The sequence below is a fragment of the Syngnathus floridae genome, chromosome 8 (genome assembly GCF_059516105.1).
Source record: "Syngnathus floridae isolate MCC-2025c chromosome 8, RoL_Sflo_1.0, whole genome shotgun sequence".
Taxonomy (NCBI): Eukaryota; Metazoa; Chordata; class Actinopteri; order Syngnathiformes; family Syngnathidae; genus Syngnathus; species Syngnathus floridae.
Window position 1 is genome coordinate 15,871,148 of NC_142420.1, and position 20,466 is coordinate 15,891,613.

Genomic DNA, 20,466 nt, shown 5'->3' on the forward strand with positions numbered 1-20,466 from the left:
TTCTTGCAGCCAAGCATTTCTAGGATCACAGCTGCTGAGGTGTATATCAGCTCATTGGTTTCAGTGATGGTAGCCGTAGGAATTGTTGTCAATGCTGCATTCACATCTTCTAGGAGACTTTCTGAGGGTACTTCACTTAGCCTCTGCAGTGTGTATCTAGGTTCCCGAGCATTCATTCTCACCGTGATCTTGTTCTTCAGGTCAGTTGCTGCCTCGTTCAGCTTGATTATGCTTATTGGGGTTTCGTACCCAACCTCTGGACTTTTACATGGATTTAACTCGTCTCTGACCTGGTGCTCTGGTTGGCCTTCGTTATGGCATTTGTGTTGTATCTCATCAATCTCGAGGTGTGATAGCAGGTGCCGTTTATGGATATTGGAACATTGAGCTACTAGTTGCTTGGCCGATAGTGTTGACTGTGGGTATTGAAGTTGCCATTGTTCCCGCATTCTCCGCATGTAACCCCTCTCGCTCGGGTTGCTGGAGTAGTAGCATTCCAACAGATCCTTATTCTCACATCTATATATATATATATATATATATATATATATATATATATATATATATATATATATATATATATATATATATATATATATATATGTATATATATATATATATATATATATGTATATACACTCGTATTCAAGTATGACTGTCCTCCGTCTTGGTCTTATGGGTCTTCAGATGAGCGTGGAGGCCGATCCTGGACCCGATTGTTCTTGTGCAGTGTGAGCAGGTGAAAGTAGTGGTGGTGGGTTTGGGTTGGGCCTGTTTGGTGGATGCTCTCTCCATTCTGAGTCTGCGCTTTTCTTCTGTAGTATGGTGGAGGTCGTCGTTATAAAGTGCAGCATCCTCACGGAAAAGGTTTCTCCATGTCAACCTATATTTTTGACATATCTTCCCAAGTTTTAAGGTCTATGTGGAACCTTTTCATGTTTGTTTTGATGTTATCCTTATACCTCATCTTCTGGCCTCCTGGGGCACGTTTTCCTTCAAGAAGCTGGGAGTAGAGAACTTGTTTTGGAAGGCAGAGATCAGGCATGTGGACAACATGACCAGTCCATCTGAGCTGGTGTTGAGCGATGGTGGCGGTGATGGTAGGGATATCAGCCTCCTTCAGGACGCTGGTGTTAGTGCGTCGATCCTCCCAACTGATCCTGAGGATTTTTCGGAGGCATCTTTGATGGTATAGCTCCAGTATTTTTAAGTGCCCGTTGTATGTGGTCCAGGCCTCTGACCCATACAGAAAAGTGGGCAGCATGACAGCTTTGTAGACCAGGACTTTGGTCCTCGCCAGAAGGTCGCGGTTCTCAAAGACTCTCTTCCTTAGCCTTGAGAAAGCCCCACTGGCACAGCTGAGGCGGTGGTGTCTCTCTTCATCAATGTTGGCTTTTGATGATAGGAGGCTGCCCAGATATGGGAAGTGGTCCACATTTTCCAGTCTGGTGTTGTCGATGGAGATGTTTGGGGGTGGGACAGGAGTACTGTTTGGTGGTGACTGATGGAGAATTTGGGTCTTTTTTATGTCGATGGCTAGACCAAGCTGTTTATATGCTCTCGTGAAGGCAACTAGTGTGCACTGTAGGGCCTCTTCTGAGAGGGTTACAAGAGCGTTGTCGTCCGCATACTGCAGCTCCATGATGGATATGGTGGTGGTTCGACCTTTGGCCCTGAATCAGTTGATGTTAAAAATTTGCCCGTCAGTTCTGTACATAATTTGGACTCCATGGGGAAAATGTTTGCCAATGAGATAGAGAATAGCAGTAATGAAGATGGAGAACAGCGTTGGATTAATGACACATCCCTGTTTCACTCTGTGTTCTGTTTCACCTCCACTGCCACTGAGGACTGTAGCTGACATATTGTCATGTAGCAGTCTCAGTACCCGGATGTACTTCTCTGGGCAGCCAATCTTTGCCAGAACCAGCCAGAGTGCTTGACGGTTCACCGAGTCAAAGGCTTTGGTGAGGTCTATAAAGGCCATGTATAGTGGTAAATTTTGTTCCCTGACTTTTTTTGGAGTTGACGAGCAATGAAAATCATGTCTGTGGTGCCTCTGTTTGGGCGGAAACCACTTTGAGACTCGGGAAGGATGTTTTCTGCCAGGGTTGTGAGTCTGTTGGCCAAAACCCGAGCTAGGGCTTTGCCTGTGGTGGACAGAAGAAAAATGCCACGGTAGTTCCCACAGTCTGCCCTGTCTCCCTTCTTAAAGATGGGGACAACTATGGCATCCCTAAGTTGTGCAGGGATTTTCTCTTTTTCCCATATTTTGAGAAGCAGGGCACGGATGTGTCTGAGGAGATCGGGTCCTCCTTCCTTCAGGACTTCTACTGGGATGCCATCAGGGCCGGCCGCCTTGTTGCTCTTCATCTTCCTAATTCCTTCTGCGCCTCTTCCAGGCTGGGTGGTTCTTCCATCTTCTCAATTATGGGCTGTTGAGGGAGTTTTTCAAGGGCCTCCACCTCCGGAGTGGTGTCCATCCGGTGAGCCCATCCATGGAGCAAAGGGGGGTTATAGAATGGTAGCTGGGGCCGTATACCGCTCTTGTGGCTTCGAAGACTCCTCTGGTGTCTCCAGAGTCAGCAAGCTGCTGGATCTCCAGAGCCGTCCTCGTCCAGCAAAGGTTCTTCAGCTTCCTAACCGTTAAGGCAAAGGCGGCTGTCCAATCAAAGGAAAAAGAAGATAACAGAGTGGACTGGACTGCTCTTTTAACCTTGCAATTGATGTTATTTTGCCAGGTGATAAAAGTTTGCCGCTTGATGTCTATGAGCTGTTGGATTTCAATGTCATTTTCATCGTATCAGTCCTGATGTTTCCACTTTTTCTGGCCAAAGAATGCTTTTGCTGGAGTCCATGATGGTAGAGGAAAGCCTGTCCCAGTGTTCTTCAGCATCATTTGGATACTGCTTGGGCAGGTACGCACTGAGAGCCGCGTGGAGTTGTTGTTGGTAGGTGGTTATATATATTAGGGCTGGGTAAAAATCGATTCCATTAAAATTTGACTTAATGGATTCATAATACGAAAATATTAATACAACCAGGATGCGCACTGGAGTTATTTTTCTGCCGCAGGCCCCGCAGCAGTCTCGTGCGTTCCAGCATGAATTCACATAATGGCGGAGGCAGGTAAAACACCGCTCAGCAAGTCGTCCCAGCTGAAGTTTGACGTGTGTGTGTTTTTGTTTGTGTGTGTGTGTGTGTGTGTGTGTGTGTGTGTGTGTGTGTGTCCGTGCGTGCGTGCGTGCATGTGTGTGTGTGCGTGTTTGTTTTAGGGGTGCTCGATTATGGGTGAAAATCCAAATCAGAATTATTTTGTTCAATATTGAAATCATGATTATTTACACGTTTTTGAAATCATAAAAGCATGTATTCAACATGTTTGGAACATAAAAACAACATTCTCCTCTTAACAGTGTTGGGAAAGTTGATTTTCTCCACAGATGCAGCTAACGCTCGCCACGCAGCTAACGCTCGCCACGCAGGTAACGCTCGCCACGCAGCTAACGCTCGCCACGCAGCTAACGCTCGCCACGCAGCTAACGCTCGCCACGCAGCTAACGCTCGCCACGCAGCTAACGCTCGCCACGCAGCTAACGCTCGCCACGCAGCAGATTTCAAGAGTGAAAGAAACGAACGTGGAGTGGAATTAACAAAACCAAGGATCTCAAGAGTGAAAGGAAAATACGCTTGGAGCAGTATTTTCCGCCTAGCCTGGCCGGTCTGCCATCACGGCGCCTCTGATCCAATGTTGAAACTCTGTTGGACACTCTTTTTACCACCTTTTTACCATGCCGATGAAAGTGGAAAAGAGCTTAAGGAAGCGCTCGATTTTCTGACTGCGGAGATGGAGGCCGTCAGACTGGAGCAGATAACAATTCTCAACTTGGTTGAAGAAGTTAAAACGCTACGACTACAACTCAATGAGAAGGAGAAAACAATTGCACATTTGGAAAATCGAGTGTCGGACCTCGAGCAGTACACAAGAATGAAGGACATAATTGTCACTGGACTTGAGATTAAACCCCGGTCATTTGCTCGGGTGGTGGCGGGTTTCAATGAGACCAACAAGCGCAGAGCAACAGGTGACAGCCATTTTCCTGTCCAAGGGCATAGAACTGGACGGGCGTAGCATAGAGGCCTGTCACCCACTCCTGCAGAGGACGAGCGACAAACCTGCTGTACTACTGAGATTTGCAAACCAAAGACATAAAACGGCACTGTTAAAACAAAAGAAAATGCTGAGAGGATCCGACGTTTACCTGAATGAGCACTCGACCAAAAAGAATGCGGATATCGCCAAGAAAGCAGTGATGGTAGCCGTAGGAATTGTTGTCAATGCAATTCACATCTTCTAGGAGACTTTCTGAGGGTACTTCACTTAGCCTCTGCAGTGTGTATCTAGGTTCCCGAGCATTCATTCTCACCGTGATCTTGTTCTTCAGGTCAGTTGCTGCCTCGTTCAGCTTGATTGTGCTTATTGGGGTTTCGTCCCCAACCTCTGGACTTTTACATGGATTTAACTCGTCTCTGACTTGGTGCTCTGGTTGGCCTTCGCTATGGCATTTGTGTTGTATCTCATCAATCTCGAGGTGTGATAGCAGGTGCCGTTTATGGATATTGGAGCATTGAGCTACTAGTTGCTTGTCCGATAGTGTTGACTGTGGGTATTGAAGTTGCCATTGTTCCCACATTCTCCGCATGTAACCCCTGTATATAGTATACACACACACACACACACACACACACACACACACACACACACACACACACACACACACAGTGGAGCCTCGGTTTTCGAACGTCCTGGTTCTCGAACAAATCGGCATTCGAACAAAAAATTCCAGAGTTTTTTGCTTCAGATGTCGGACGAAATTCGGTTGTCGAACCTCTCGAGATGAGCCGAGAGGACCCGCATGCCAACTGACTCCGTTCGTTATTACGTTCTCGTTATTCTGAGGATTGCATCAACTCTAATCATGCCTCCAAAGGAAGCAAGTGGGAGCAGTAAAGCCATCCTAAAACACAAAGACACTCTTAAAGCAATGCGACACTGAGAGCCTGGCGCGCTGCGGTTGCGCGATCGGACCAAATTAATCTCCCTGCGCACTGAGGTCCATTTAAATTTAGGAAAGTACATTAGGACTTGAAAAATATTTTCTAAATTTTAGCGACCGCTCTGTCACAATAATGCGACGAGCGCGGTGCAGTTGCGCAGTCTGCGGCGTGCAACGGTTGCGCGTTCGGCGGTGCGCTGCAGTTGGGCGATCGGACAAAATTAAGCTCCCTGCGCACTGATGGCCACTTAAATTTTGGAAAGTACAGCAGGACTTTAAAAATAATTTCTAAATTTCAGCGACGGCTCTGTCACAATAATGCGACCAGCGCGGTGCAGTTGCGCGGTCGGCGACGCGCTACGGTTGCGCGTTCGGTGGTGCGCTGCAGTTGCGCGATTGGACAAAAATGCGCAAATGAAAAACTGCTTTAAAAAGGCGATTGGTTTTTATTGGCTTGGAATGGATTAATTTTTTTTCCCATTATTTGTAATGGGAAAATATGATTCGGTTTCACTTCTCGAACAGCCTTCTGGAACGTATTGTGTTCGAAAACCGAGGCTCCACTGTATATTATATTATATTATATTATATTATATTATATTATATTATATTATATTATATTATATTATATTATATTATATTATATTATATTATATTGGTCCATGGACAAACAAAACATTCAAGTAAACAATACAAAAAGTAAAAACAAGAAGGCACAAACAATGAACAAATACGAGCAATGAATAAATAATAAATAAATAAATAAGAGCAACGTGGTTGAAACGGAGCAATTGTCCATACAGCAGACAGTCAGTATATAGCGCAAAAGTACAGGAGGAGTAGTGCAAGGCAGCCAACGTGGCCCAAAAGGCCAGGACGTTATGCAGTCGAGGGTGGAGGGGGGAGAGAGTTCAGGATCCTAACAACCTGGAGTATGAAGCTGTTGGTGAGTCTGGTGGTGCGGGAGTGCAGGCTTGTGTACCTCTTCCCAGAGGGCAGTAGATCAAACAAAGTGTGAGCGGGGTGACTCACATCAATCACAATTGTGGTCGCCTTGTGGGTGAGATACGAGGTGTAAATGTCAGAATCAGAATCAGAATCAGAAAACCTTTATTGTCATTCTACATAGTACAATGAAATTGGAGACCTCCACCCAGTGCATGAGGTAGATACGAGTAACATAGTCAAGTAATCGACTAATAGAAAAGTAGATGAATAATCGGAAACAGTAGTGCGGACAAAGTGCAGTAGTAGTGCAGGAGGAAAGTGTCATCAGTGTCGGCTGGAGTTGAGGGCGGCTATGGCTTGGGGAAAGAAACTGTTTTTGAGTCTGTTTGTCCTGGTCTTCATTTGCCTGTAGCGTCTTCCAGAGGGCAACAGGTCAAACAGGGCGGAGCCAGGGTGGGAGCTGTCCGCTGAGATGGCCTTAGCCCTGCTGAGGCAGCGGGTAGTGTAGATGTCCGTAAGGGAGGGGAGAGGGCGGCCGATGATCCTCTGGGCTGCCTTCACCACTCTCTGCAGCTTCTCCCTGTCAGCGGCGGTGGAGCTGCCGAACCATACTACGATGCAGTAGGTCAGTAGACTCTCAATGGAAGATCGGTAGAAGGTCAGCAACAGGTCGGTGTTGAGGTTGTACCTCCTGAGGACTCTCAGAAAGTGTAACCGCTGCTGAGCCTTCTTGACGATGGTGGTGATGTTCTCTGACCAGGAGATCCGGTCAGAGATGTGGACGCCCAGGTACTTGGTGCTGTGGACCCTCTCCACCTGCTCGCCGTTGATGAAGAGGGGAGTTGACTCAGGGCTGTGCCTTCTGAAGTCTATGATGAGCTCGTTGGTCTTCTTGGTGTTCAGAGCGAGATTGTTCTCAGAGCACCAGTCGACCAGCTCCAGGACCTCCTCTCTGTAGGCTACCTCATCGCCATTGGAGATGAGACCGACCACAGTGGTATCGTCGGCGAACTTGACAATCCGGTTGTGGTTGTGGGCCGGTCTGCAATCGTGAGTGTAGAGGCAGAAGAGGAGGGGGCTCAACACACAGCCCTGTGGGGAGCCGATGCTCAGCGTACGGGTGGAGGAGAGGCGGGAGCCAACTCTCACAGCCTGGAGTCGGTTGGTCAGAAAGTCATTAATCTAGGCACATGTGAGAGAGGGGAGTCCGAGAGTGTCCAGCTTTGTGGTGAGTCTGTCCGGGAGGATGGTGTTGAATGCCGAACTGTAATCCACAAAGAGCATCCGGACATAGCTCTGCTGCTGCTCCAGGTGGTTCACCGCACAATGGAGGGCTACGGCGATGGCGTCCTCTGTGGATCTGTTGGTCCGGTATGCAAACTGGTGGGGGTCGAGGTGTGGGGGAAGATAATCCTTGATGTGCTGAAGAACCAGCCTCTCAAAGCACTTCATGATCACCGGAGTGAGGGCCACTGGTCGGTAATCATTCAGGCTAGAGATGGCCGACTTCTTCGGCCCTGGGATGATGGTCGAGGTTTTCAAGCAAGGCGGGACGGTTGCTAGGGCCAGGGAGCGGTTGAAGATCGTGGTGAAGGTGGGGGCGAGCTCCTCAGCGCATGCCCTCAGCACCTTGCCGGGGACCCCATCCGGGCCTGCGGCCTTTCTGGGATTCACTGCAAGGAGCACCTTTCTGACCTTGTGCTCCTGAACAGTGAGTGGAGTGATGTCAGAGCTGGGAGGGGGGGGGGGGGGGGGGGCAGGGCAGGGACAGGGGAGTGCCGCTGGGATGTTCCAAACCGAGCAAAGAAGCTGTTTAGCTCCTCTGCCAGCTGTGTGCCTTGGTCTTCGACTTGAGCGGCACTGCCCCTGAAGTTGGTGATCTCCTGGATGCCCTGCCACACCATACGGCCGTTGTTGCTGGACAGGTGGGACTCGATGCGTTGTCTGTGGTCCGCTTTCGCCCGTTTGACTCCTCTCCTCAGCTCAGCTCTGGCAGCGCTGTACAGAGCTCTGTCTCCTGACCTGAAGGCGGTGTCGCGGGCTCTGAGGAGAGAGCGGACCTGGCTGCACATCCAGGGTTTCTGGTTAGGGAAGACCCGGATGGTTTTGGTCACAGTCACATTGCTGGCGCAGAACTGGATGTAGCCCAGAACTGTGTCTGTGTGTGTCCCCAGCTCCTGGTGGTCGAACAGGTCCCAGTCTGTCCGTTGAAAACAGTCTTTGAGTTTGTGGAGTGCATCGTCAGGCCAGGAGGTGATGGTCCTTAAGGTGGGTCTGAGTTTGCGTCTGAGGGGGGTGTAGGCAGGGAAGAGCAGGAGGGACAGATGGTCTGATTGCCCGAGGTGGGGGAGGGGGATAGCTCTGTATGCTTGTTTGATGTTGATGTAGACATGGTCCAGGGTGTTCTCACCCCGTGAAGCACACTTTACGTGCTGGTGGAAATTCGGCAGTACAGTCTTTAAGTTGGCCTTGTTAAAATCCCCCGCTACAATGTGGAAGCCATCAGGGTGAGGCCGTTGTTGTTCACTCACAGCTCTCAGCAGGAGAGAGAGTGCCGTGCTTACGTCAGCGTCGGGTGGAATGTAAACAGCAATGACGATAACAACAGCTAGCTCCCTCGGGAGGAAAAAAGGCCGGCACCTGACTGCCATGTACTCGAGGTCGGACAGCAGTGGCTGCCTACGATGGTCGCATTGTTGCACCAGTTATCGTGCACATACATACAAAGCCCCCCACCTCTGCGTTTACCGGAGTCCAATGTTCTGTCCACTCGTAGCAGGGAGCGGCTTGCTAGCTGCATGCCAGCATCGGGGATATCCGGGCGCAGCCAGGTTTCGGTTATAATAATCACACAACAGTCCCGGACGTAGTGGTTTCCCGTGAGCTGTAGATCCAGGTCATCTATTTTGTGCAGCAGGGATCTGGCGTTGGAGAGAAACAGGCTCGGGAGAGGTGGCTTGTGCGGTTGTTTACCTCCTTCAGGGAGGGGAGTGAAGCACCAATAATCCTTCCAGCTGTGTCCACTATTTGCTGCAGGGCCTTCCTGTTGTACTCAGTGCAGCTTCCACCCAACACAGCGATACAGCTGGAGAGGACAGTCTCAATTGTGCCTCGATAGAATGTGGTCATGACAGCCGGTGGAGCACTTGCTCGCCTGAGTTTCCGCAGGAAGTACAGGCGGCACTGAGCTTTCTTTGCCGGTGATGCGGTGTTGGTGGTCCAGGAGAGGTCTTCACTGATGTGCACCCCTAGGAATCTGGTGCTGCTCACTCGCTCCACCACAGCACCGTCGATGGTCAGTGGCAGGTGTTGGGTGTGACCCTTCTGGAAGTCAACAACAATTTCCTTGGTCTTGCTGACGTTCAGCAGGAGGTTGTTGTCCCTGCACTACGTGGTCAGAAGGTCCAACTCCGACCTGTATTGAGTCTCGTCGCCCTCGGTGATGAGACCCACCAGAGTCGTGTTGTCAGCAAATTTCACTACGCGGTTGTTGCTGTAGGTTGCAGTGCAGTCATGCGTCAGCAGGGTGAAGAGCAGCAGACTGAGCACACAGCCTTGGGGGGCCTCTGTGCTCAGCGTGATGCTGCTTGAGATATTGTCGCCAACACGTACTACTTGAGGTCTCTGACAGAGGAAGTCCAGTAGTTAGTTTCAGAGGTAGGCACTGAGTCCCAGTTTGTCGAGTTTGCAGATGAGTCACTGTAGTACAATGGTGTTGAATGCAGAACTGAAGTCCATAAACAGCAATCTCACATACGAGTCTCTTTTTTCCAGGTGGGTGAGGGCTGAGTGGAAGGCAGAGAAGATTGCATCCTCAGAGGACCGTTTGGCTTGGTATGCAAACTGGAAGGGGTCAAGGGTGGGTGGGTGTATGTATGTATGTACGTACGTACCAGTGTCGTGCGGTGAGGTTCATGACTGGGGAGGCACTGACGTGTCCCCCCCCCCACACACACACACCCCGGCACCTAACCGTGTCACAAAAAAGGTTGGGGAACGCTGCTCTAGAGTGGCTTATTCATTATTTCATTTGAACTATTTTAATTAAAATCTCATATCAGCAGTCTTCACACATAAAAACACTCAATAAAGCACATGGAATCAAAAACTTGATTTCGATTGTGCGCACCACTCCGTTTGAAAAGAAATGCTCCAAAGTCCCGCTGTCCGAATCAAACCTTTTAAGTCCGGAGTTGGTCTTCCTTTACTGATGACCTCGTGCTTCAACCGAAAATCCATAGTTGAAAATAGTTTGGATATGTAATCTTCCATTGTAAAACAAAATGTAAAAATGAGGGAAAAAAACGAATGTAAAACGAAATAAATGCATGACGCCTCCTCAGTTGTTCACTGTAAATTTGAACTGGAGATCTCTTATTCCACAGGTAAGTGCATGAAGCATCCCGGGATCACTAGCACCCCCTACCATAAGGCTGGAGAAGCTTTTTTTCGTTGCCTCCGTAAGGTCTCTTTTCAAAGCCGTTTTGTTCATCTAAAGGAACACGATGTTACAGACAGATGACAAAAAACACTAGATATTATATACATCAGCTTGACTACGGAAATTAGTTAATATAGCCACAGTGTTTGAATACTTAAACAGTGACATAAAGACAGAGAGCAGTTCAAACTGCATAGCCTGTCAACATAGGCAGCCGTGTGATTACGCAATCCTCAGAGGAGGCAAGGCAGGAAGTTGGCTCCTCCGAGCGAATCGTCTTCGGTTTTAAACTAACATAAAAAAAAATCAGCGATTTTAGTTCAAAATGATGCAAAACTACTGAAATTAAAAGGAGAATGACTTTATAATATAAACAATTGAATTTGTTTTTTCCCCTTTTCATGATGGCAGGGGAGGCTGCCACGTCCCTGGTACGTACGTATGTATAAACATATATTAAAGTTGTCACTTTATCACTGTGTGTGTGTGGAGGGGGGGGGGGGCAAGTCACGTTTTCAGCACGCTGACGTCTGAAGAGACGTTTATATTTTCAAGCTGGAACTACAGTATAATAGAATTAATTTGGTTGTACAGTACATACAAAGTGTTTTCTACGAGAAAAAGAAAAAAAAGATCAAATTCAAAGAAACATTGACGCACCAACCTGCAATGCAGCCATATCAAGTTTTAGTTTAAAATTACTAACTTTAATCTCCATGAACCCTTGACATACACTGATCAACAGCAGATCTCTGGGTGATCTTCCAATCATCAATCTATTTTGTCACCTGGTAACCATCTGCTTGTTTGTTAGTTAGCACTAAGCTCACATGGGTATTTGTGACCTCGCTTTGCTGGGGCAGCATCCAACAAGGATCAAATTCCCTTTGTTGACTGTCACAACATGACAGTCTAGCAGTGTCCTGACAGAAGGAAAAGGCATTGATACGAATGATGTATAAATTATTTTACATACGTGTTATGTGGCGCCTCAATTATTATATTGTCTTATTTTCTGGTCTGCCAATTAAACACGCCCGGACTGACCATAGGGAGAACCGGGAGTATTCTTGTTGGCCTGCTGGCCTGCGTCTCTCTGTTTTGTTTTGTTTTTTAAGTCTGCCATAATGACTGGAGTTGTGTTACTGTAGCTCTTCATTTGATTATGGACATCTACAGTACATTATTTTATATTGTTTCATATTTTCCGTGAAATGCATCCATTACAGCCTGGTTGTCCTGGAAGGGGAATCCTCTGTGGTCCCTCCTCAAGGTTTCTCATTTTCCCACAGCAGGGGTTTTGTGAATTTTTTCCTTGCCCTCCTGGGGGTTAAGAGGATGGGGGGTGTTGAGAATAATTGTCAACTGTGGGCATGTGAAGCCCTTTCAATACGTTTGTGTGATTAACACTATATCAATAAATTTGACTTGACTTGACACTCTAGCTGGGCTTCATTGACTGCATACAGTCATTGCCACAGCATGTAAAGTTCTGAAAGAATATAAACGTACATGTTCAATGACCACATTTGACACCATCCGTCACACCATCTGATCTGTATATGCAATTTATAATGTGATTAATAATTCTCCATGTTCACTTGTACAAGTGAACGTATTTGGACTTACAACTTTGTAAATGTGTACATTGATCTCTGGATGTGTGACTTGTCAGTCCCTCCGTTTCCCACCACCAAGTCAAGTCAAGTTTCCGTTTCCCACCACCAGGGGTCACAAGCACCAAAAACCTCAGCGACTGCTGCTTGAGCTTTGATCATTTAGAGACCACATGCTGATGGGCTCTATGCACACAGCATTTCCCCATATTAACTTTCGGCCACCGGCAAAAATACAATAGCTCACCAACTTTTCAAACACTCTGCAAAACAAAATTTTGAAAAATTAAAGCAATGTGAACACTTAACCAATGTCCTAAAATATTAGATTATTCATCCAGCATTAACATGTACCGTATTGGCCCGAATATAAGACAATGTTTTTTGCATTGAAATAAGACTAAAAAAGTGGGGGTTGTCTTACACTCGGGGTCTAGACATTATAACCATTCGCAACACTAGATGGCGCCAGATATCTTTAAAGCGAAGTTAAGTCACTGTGCCTTAAGTCTCACGTGAGTTACCTCATCTTATCGCGATTGTTGGAGCTTGTGCGCAGCGGTAAGTCAAAGGTTGAAGGTATCGACTGAGTATGTTGCTGTGATCGTGTGCGTCCTTGACACAAAGTGAGTATATACATTTCATTGCCACTACTGTCCACTGTTGTGCCGTTTGTCCGATCGCGGTTTGCTTCATGTGCGCGCCATTTGATTGACAGCTCCCGTGCGCTCCTTTAAATTTGCCTCGCATCGTACGAGTAGCCGTCACACAGTGGCACGGCGACTAACGGTGGCTAGCAAATGTATTTTGTTGTCTCGATGACTTATGTTTGGTGTGTTGCTGAGAGTATTTCATTTATGGTTATTTAGTATAGCGGAACTGTTACGCGCAGTTAGTTATGTAATGTGTGCCGTCTACGAGTGTTGTGTGACGTCAGAAGTTGATCATTGATTTACGTGCTGTAATTCTGTCTGTTGCAGAACCACACACACACACACCACAAACTACACACGCCCTTCCCACGCTTCACACAATACCCTTTTGCCAGTTTGCCTGTATGCCCCTATGAGCCACAGTGCCTGTTACTTTTTTGCCAATAATTCAGTAAAGCAATCAAAACTGAACCACGTCTTCCCTCCTGTGTTTTGACCGACACCCGGGGTCGAAAAGAGCATAACCATCCGAGCCAACCCCCTACAGTCCTCAGGCTACCCAACAATAGCGGTAGCAGTTTGCATTATTTTATCGTAATGTTTTTCCTTATTCAGATTCAGGTTTCAAGACTACAGTTACAGTTAGACTTCACTTTGATGGTTAATGCAGTTATTGCAATTTTGTTGTTTTATCACAGTAGATTGGTTTATTAATATTTCAAATACAAGAAGCCATTCATTTACAAATGTAATTGCACTTTAGTTTACATATTTAAATATTCAGATATTAGGATGTGATAGACAGTTTTTGCATGATATGAATGAGGCAAAATAACGTGTTTTCTCTTGAATATATTGTCATAATCATTTGTTTCAGATGTACTGTAATTATTTTCTGTATAAAAATTAAATTTGGTGTTCAAAAAGTCTTTTTTCAAATTTGAATCTCCAAACGAATCAATTTATTAGTTTTGTATCATTTTGTACCAAGATCGCTGAATTTTTATAGTTATTTTAAAACCGAAGACGATTCGCTTGGAGGAGCCAACTTCCTGCCTTGCCTCCTCTGAGGATTGCGTAATCACACGGCTGCCTATGCTGACAGGCTCTGCAGTTAGACTGAACTGCTGTCTATCTCTATGTCGCCGTTTAAGTGTTCAAACACTGTGGCAAATTAACTATTTTCCGTAGTTAAGCTGATGTATATAATATCTCGTGTTTTTTGTCATCTGTCTGTACCGTCGTATTTCTTTAGATGAACAAAACGAATAAAAGATTCTCCAGCCTTATGGCAGAGGGCGCTAGTGATCCCGGGATTCATGCGCCCACCTGTAGAATAAGTGTAGACTGGCCGGTTTCACGCCCTGTTGAACTCTCTCTTCAAAGTTCTTTTCAACTTTCCCTTAAGGTACTTGTCCTCTATCGGTCTCGTGCCAGTATTTAGCCTTAGATGGAGTTTACCACCCGCTTTGGGCTGCATTCACAAACAACCCGACTCCGAGAAGGCCAGTAGACTCTCCAGTTCAAATGTACAGTGAACAACTGAGGAGCAGTTGTCAATTTATTTTGTTTTACATTCGGTTTTTTTTTTTTTTTCGTTTTTACAATTTGTTTTACAATGGAACATTAAATATCCGAACGATTTTCAACTATGGAATTTCGGTCGAAGCAGAAGGTCATCAGTAGAGGAAGACCAACTCTGGAGTTAAAAAATTCTATTCGGACAACGGGACTTTGGAGCATGTCTTTTCAAATGGAGTGGTACACACGATCGAAAACAAGTTTTTGATTCCATGTGCTTTATTGAGTGTTTTTATGTGTGAAGACTGCTGATATGAGATTTTAATTAAAATATTTCAAATTAAATAATGAATAAGCCGTCAGTGCCTCCCCTGTCATGAACCTCACCGCACGTCACTGCTTTTCACATACTTGGTATCATAAAATCATAAGGCCGGTTTCATAGACATTCATCAAGCCATCCATTTTTTCTGTACCGCTTAGTCCCCATGGGGGTCGCGGGTGTGCTGGAGCCTATCCCAGCCGTCATCGGGCAGTAGGCGGGGGACACCCCGAACCGGTTGCCAGCCAATCGCAGGGCACATAGAGACAAACAACCATTCGCACTTGCACCTAGGGACGATTTGGAGTGCTCAATCAGCCTACCAAGCATGTTTTTGGGATGTGGGAGGAAACCGGAGTGCCCGGAGAAAACCCACGCGGGCCCGGGGAGAACATGCAAACTCCACACAGGGAGGGCCGGAGGTGGACTCGAACCCGCACCCTCTTAACTGTGAGGCGGACGCGCCACCGAGCCGCCGTCAAAGAAATTAATAATAGAAAAGAAAGAAATAAAATCTGTTTTTTAAACAATAGGTTATAACTTACCCTTTGGAGCCACTGATAGGAAGATGGACAGTAGGACAAAAGGCCAATGATGATTCATGTCCTGACAAAAAAAAACCTAAATTAATTATTGTCCAACAAAATGAATTGCATATAGCTATGAATGACAATAGTAGTTGTCTAAAAAAAATATTTATCAATGCCAGCGACATCAGTGCCATGTGAGGGTCTTCTCCAAAGCTGGAGAGGGAGTGAGGCAGAAGAGCCAATTAAAGCCAAGCACTGTGGAGACAATTATTTTTTTAAATGAAAATTGGTGAACCATCCCAATGACTACAAAGTCACACAATCACCATTTCCTAAATTTCCTATCCATCTTCTGAACCGCTTAGTCCCCACGGGGGTTGTGGGCCTGCTGGAGCCGATCCCAGCTGTCATCGGACACCTTGCACCGGTTGCCAGCCAATCGCAGGGCACACAGAGAAAACAACCATTTGCACTCACACCTAGGGACAATTTGGAATGCTCAATCAGCCTACCAAGCTGTGTTATGGGAGGAAACCGGAGTGCCCGGAGAAAACCCACGTGGGCCTGGGGAGAACATGCAAACTCCACACAGGGAGGGCGGGAGGTGGAATCGAAACCGGACCCTCCTAACTGTGAGGCGGACGTGCTACCCTGTGCGCCACCGCCTTCCTAAATTTTCCGTTAGTTACAAAAGCACTATCCCAGTTGCAGAAGCACATTTCTCATCTCCCTTAACATTTTATCCACATATGCTTAGTTATTCATTAATACATAAATACCTAAATAACCTACAATAAAAGCTTCATTGATTATTAAGCATGCATCAAAATGGCTATTTAATGCATTCATACATTAAAACGCGTTAAAATACACGAGTTTGGATTTTTTGCCCTTTATTTTTATTGTTGTCATTATTACCAGAGCAAGCCACATTAGTCATTCATTAATTATGGCACGTGTTCGTCAGAGAATTCCCTCAAAGGTAGTCCTCAAAGCAATCCCGCAGATGGCACTCTTCAAAGTGTATCAAAGGCTTCAAAGTAGCATTTTGAGGTTAGAGCACTTGTGTTGAAGTGATTCATTGGTTCATAACGTATCAAAATTGCCATAACTAGCGAACGGCGTCTATATACATGCCCTAATCAGCGGGTAACACAGGACAGGTGGTGGCGGTCATCGCTGATTAGCACGCACAGTTCTGGATTGGCAATGCACGCCCCAAGGCCTAGCGAGGAGGACGCGTCAAGGCCAGCAGGGCGAGAGCTGAAACGTGACACATCTGCGCACGAAGGAAAAACCTTTCTTATTTAGTGTGTTTGTTGGTGCACAAGTGTTCATCTTAACATTGTTTGCATATGGTCCAAAATTATACTTTGTGCACTGTCGCAACTTTCTTACAATCCGTCTGTACTTAATATCAACCTGATATATGTCTGTAGACTTTTATACAGCCTTATTATTGTATTTGTCTGATAAGTCTGAATCTTGCACATAAAACAAGAATAAACAATCCGTACAATCAGTACAATCCTTACAATCCGTCTGTACTTAATATCAACCTGCTATATGTCTCCGTAGACTTTTATACAGCCTTATTATTGTATTTGTCTGATAAGTCAGAATCTTGCACATAAGACAAGAATAAACTTACTGAAACTACTCTGTATATTCTAGAAGTGAAAGCCATTAAACTGAAGAGTATTCTTTATCCATTCCCTGGTAAATGTATAAGTTGACTTTACAGATAAACTAAGTATACTAATATTTAGTCATCTGTAAAGTCAACTTCAGTCAACTTCCTCATCGAAAAAAAGAAGCTTCTGCTCATTTTTTGCATCGTGGTTTGTCAGATATGGATAGACAGGAAGAGAAGCAGTATTCACTATGTAGCTCACCGTTATACAGAAGACTGCTGGACAAGACAGGAAGTATGACTCAACCAGAGACATGAGAATGGAAAACATGCTACACAAGTTTACGTGCATTTTAAGCAAAAAAAGAGAACTTGAGCAGCACAGCACTGGTAGTCATGCTGAGTAAGTTATTCTAAATAGTTTAAAATGTATTGCACATAGTGCAATTTTATTTTAATTCCAACAAATATATTTCCATTACACAAGATATTTTATTCACTAAGTGGGAGTTTCACTTTAGTAAAACCTAAATAAATACATAAAAAAGTCAAGACTGATATTCCATATTAGGGTGGCAAAGTTCCAATTTACTGCCCCACCCACAGGCACTTCTCATTCTTTTTCGTTACATTGTGTCTAAACCCATGTTTTTTGGTTGATATTCAGAATAATTCTTCTATTCTGCTATCATGTTTTGAATCTGCAAATTATCAAAAATGAACGAAATCTTTTGGCATGGAAAGAAAGTTAACAAATATTAACAAAGTTAACAAATATGGATGGATGGATGGATGGATGGATGGATGGATGGATGGATGGATGGATGGATGGATGGATGGATGGATGGATGGATGGAAGGATAGATAGATAGATAGATAGATAGATAGATAGATAGATAGATAGATAGATAGATAGATAGATAGATAGATAGATAGATAGATAGATAGATAGATAGATAGATAGATAGATAGATAGATAGATAGATAGATAGATAGATGGGATAGGCTCATCGCGCCCACTACCCCCGTGAGGAGAAGCAGTTTAGAAAATGAACTAAAAAATGAATATTATAAAGTGGATTCATAAAAAGAGTAATTAAAAAAGTTTTCTGTATTATGTGTGCTGTATTTATGTCTGATGTTATGTACAGCACTTTGTTAAAATTGTGTGTGTTTTTTAAAAGTGCTCTGTGTGAATTAATTAAGCAACAAAGACTATGAGGAATGATTTGCCGATTTTGGTTGCAACGAAGAGGGCCAACAGATTCTTGTGAAAAGAAGAAACAAAGAGCGTATAACTTATGGGCTATGTGCATGACTGTGAATTTTCTCTCCCGTTGGTGTAATTATGAGGGGTTAATTTAATTTCAAGCGTTAGAGAAATTGTTGTAGTAGGTGCAATGTTTTTTTTTTTTTTTTACAAAGTGTAAGATTTACCATACTATTACGGTGTCATTTTATAACTATGTGATTTTTTAACCAAACTATTTTCATGGAGCTGTTTAGTTTTGCATAAACTGGACTGGCAGAAAATGAGTTAAGAATCGACCCCCCAAAATTAGCCTCTTAAGAAATTAAGATACATATTTTCTTTGAATTCCCTTACATCTTTCATATATATAACTTGGAAAGAAAATATAACTTGTGTTTGAACTCTACACAGACACAATTTTCGCCATCAGTTGACAATTGTCATTTTTTCAAATAAAACTTCGATTTTTATTAAAACGTTTCCATTTCTCACATTTCTAAAAACTATGAGTTTTGTATTGTTCCATCAGTTTTGCAATCATATACAATATTATTCAAACTAAAATACGGTCCTTTCCAAATGCGCCCATATACAGATTTACAATTACAATATTATACTATTAATCAAAAGAACTATGCAGTTGTGTTGTATCGCATTACTTGACAAAGTTTATATTCACACAGCAGAAGACTTTTTTTACTCACTCAGTATTGTCAAGGAGTAGCATCAAAATGTGGATAAGTATCATGGTAGTAGTATGTTTTAATTCAGATGAATGAATATGGATCTTATTTCTCTATAATGTGTCTCTATAATTCAGTCAATATCCTCATGCGTTTGCATTTGGTAGTCAAACATATGAACATTAAATAATACTCAAATGATTAAATAGCCATTGTTTCCTCATTTTTCCCTCAGGCACTGATTAACAGTAATAATTTATTTGTAAAAAAATCTAACTCACAAGAATGAGGAAGATGCTTGCTGCCTCTGGGTGACGGTTATGCCAAAGACTGCCTGGCAGGAAGTATAATGAGTCTGCACTTGCAACACCTTCTCAGCGTCGTGCATAGACAAATAGTCTCAGACAGTTAAATGCATGAACATTGAGACCCCAGAAGTTTTGTTGAGGGTTGATGTTGATTTTTTTAACACTTCCCCCTCCCCTGCTTTAACTTTTTACACATACTTTTCAAAGTCAAAGTCAAAGTCAGCTTTATTGTCAATTTCTCCACATGCCAAAGACACACAAAGAAACCGAAATTTCGTTCCCCCCTATCCCACGGTGACAAGACATGGCCCACAACAGACAAACAAGTAAACAAGTATAACGACTGCGTGCTGAATAAATAATGAATAAATAACACAACAATTTTTTCATTTGTGTTTGAATGAACATGACAAAATCACAAAATTATTGATGTATCAAACATTTATTTAACAAGGGAAAAGCTTTTTGAAGCATAAAATCTCTTGTCTTCACAAGGAGGCAGCAGAAAATATAAAATATAGTCAAATGTCAACCAGCAGCATGTTTGAAATATAGCATTTTTACCGTAATTCCATGGGATATTGACTTTCACATGTACAAGTACAAAAAAATACGACTACTTAGCATTTGGCCTTCCCTTCATAAATTCAATCCATGAAGTTACTAGACTGTTCATTTTGGACTCCCTTCCTGGTCTATAGTGCTATGAAAATGCCTTCTTTAAATATGAATGAATATTTTTTTTATTTCAAGCAAGCATAAAATGAATAAGCAAAAGTCAGAAGAAAAAAATAAAACAGGTATCTGCAAAACAGCATATACACATGCTCAGAAAGGGAGTAGAAAGTAGAATTTTTTTCTTACCCCTTTGTAATTTATACTACAACACTATTGCAATTGTAGATACCATTTCATACACACTATTTCTACACACACGAACACACACGCACACACACATGCACACACACAAACACCCACACCCACACACACTCTCTCACACACACACACACACCATATAATCTAATCCAAAAGCATATGGTAATAAACACAAAATATGTGCAAGTCAATAAAAATGCTGCGAGAATACAGGGTCTCCACTTGCCAAGATCGGGCTGTGAAAAATCGGCCCCCTACAACACCGGTCCACGACCTGGTACCATTCTGTGGACCACTCAGTAACAGGCCATAGAGATATTAGAAGAAAAAAAGTGACAGCTCCTGACATCCAGAAAGCAGGGCCCCGACACTTTAGGGGCAGGGGGGAAACAGGAACGGATCAATACTCCATAGCGGTTCAGTACTCTGCAGAGGCATCTGAATCCTCAAAGTCAGGAGCCGAACCCGAGAGCGGCGGTGCCGGAACACCTAGAACAGGGGAAACAACAGGTAACATGCAGGGATGAGAATTGCAAATGTGAAAAAGCACTGAAAAGTAGCCAGGATATGACCTCCAGCAGGCTACTGGTGTGAATGTTTCTGCCCAAACAGTCAGAAACAGACTT

General features: G+C 44.2%; 1 protein-coding gene across 3 annotated transcripts in view; it reads right to left on the reverse strand.

Annotated features, from left to right (window-relative positions):
• The window catches only part of itgb2 (integrin, beta 2), a 112,125-nt gene extending 93,049 nt beyond the window's left edge, over positions 1 to 19,076 (reverse strand). For all 3 annotated transcript variants that reach the window (XM_088383352.1, XM_088383350.1, XM_088383351.1), the window contains exons 1-2: positions 18,938 to 19,076; positions 15,104 to 15,164 (exon numbers count right to left, since the gene is read on the reverse strand). In XM_088383352.1, the coding sequence (XP_088239478.1) occupies positions 15,104 to 15,161 (58 nt within the window). In that variant the 5' untranslated portion in view covers positions 15,162 to 15,164; positions 18,938 to 19,076. The remainder of the gene's footprint in view (positions 1 to 15,103; positions 15,165 to 18,937) is intronic.
• Positions 19,077 to 20,466: the final 1,390 nt, after the last annotated feature.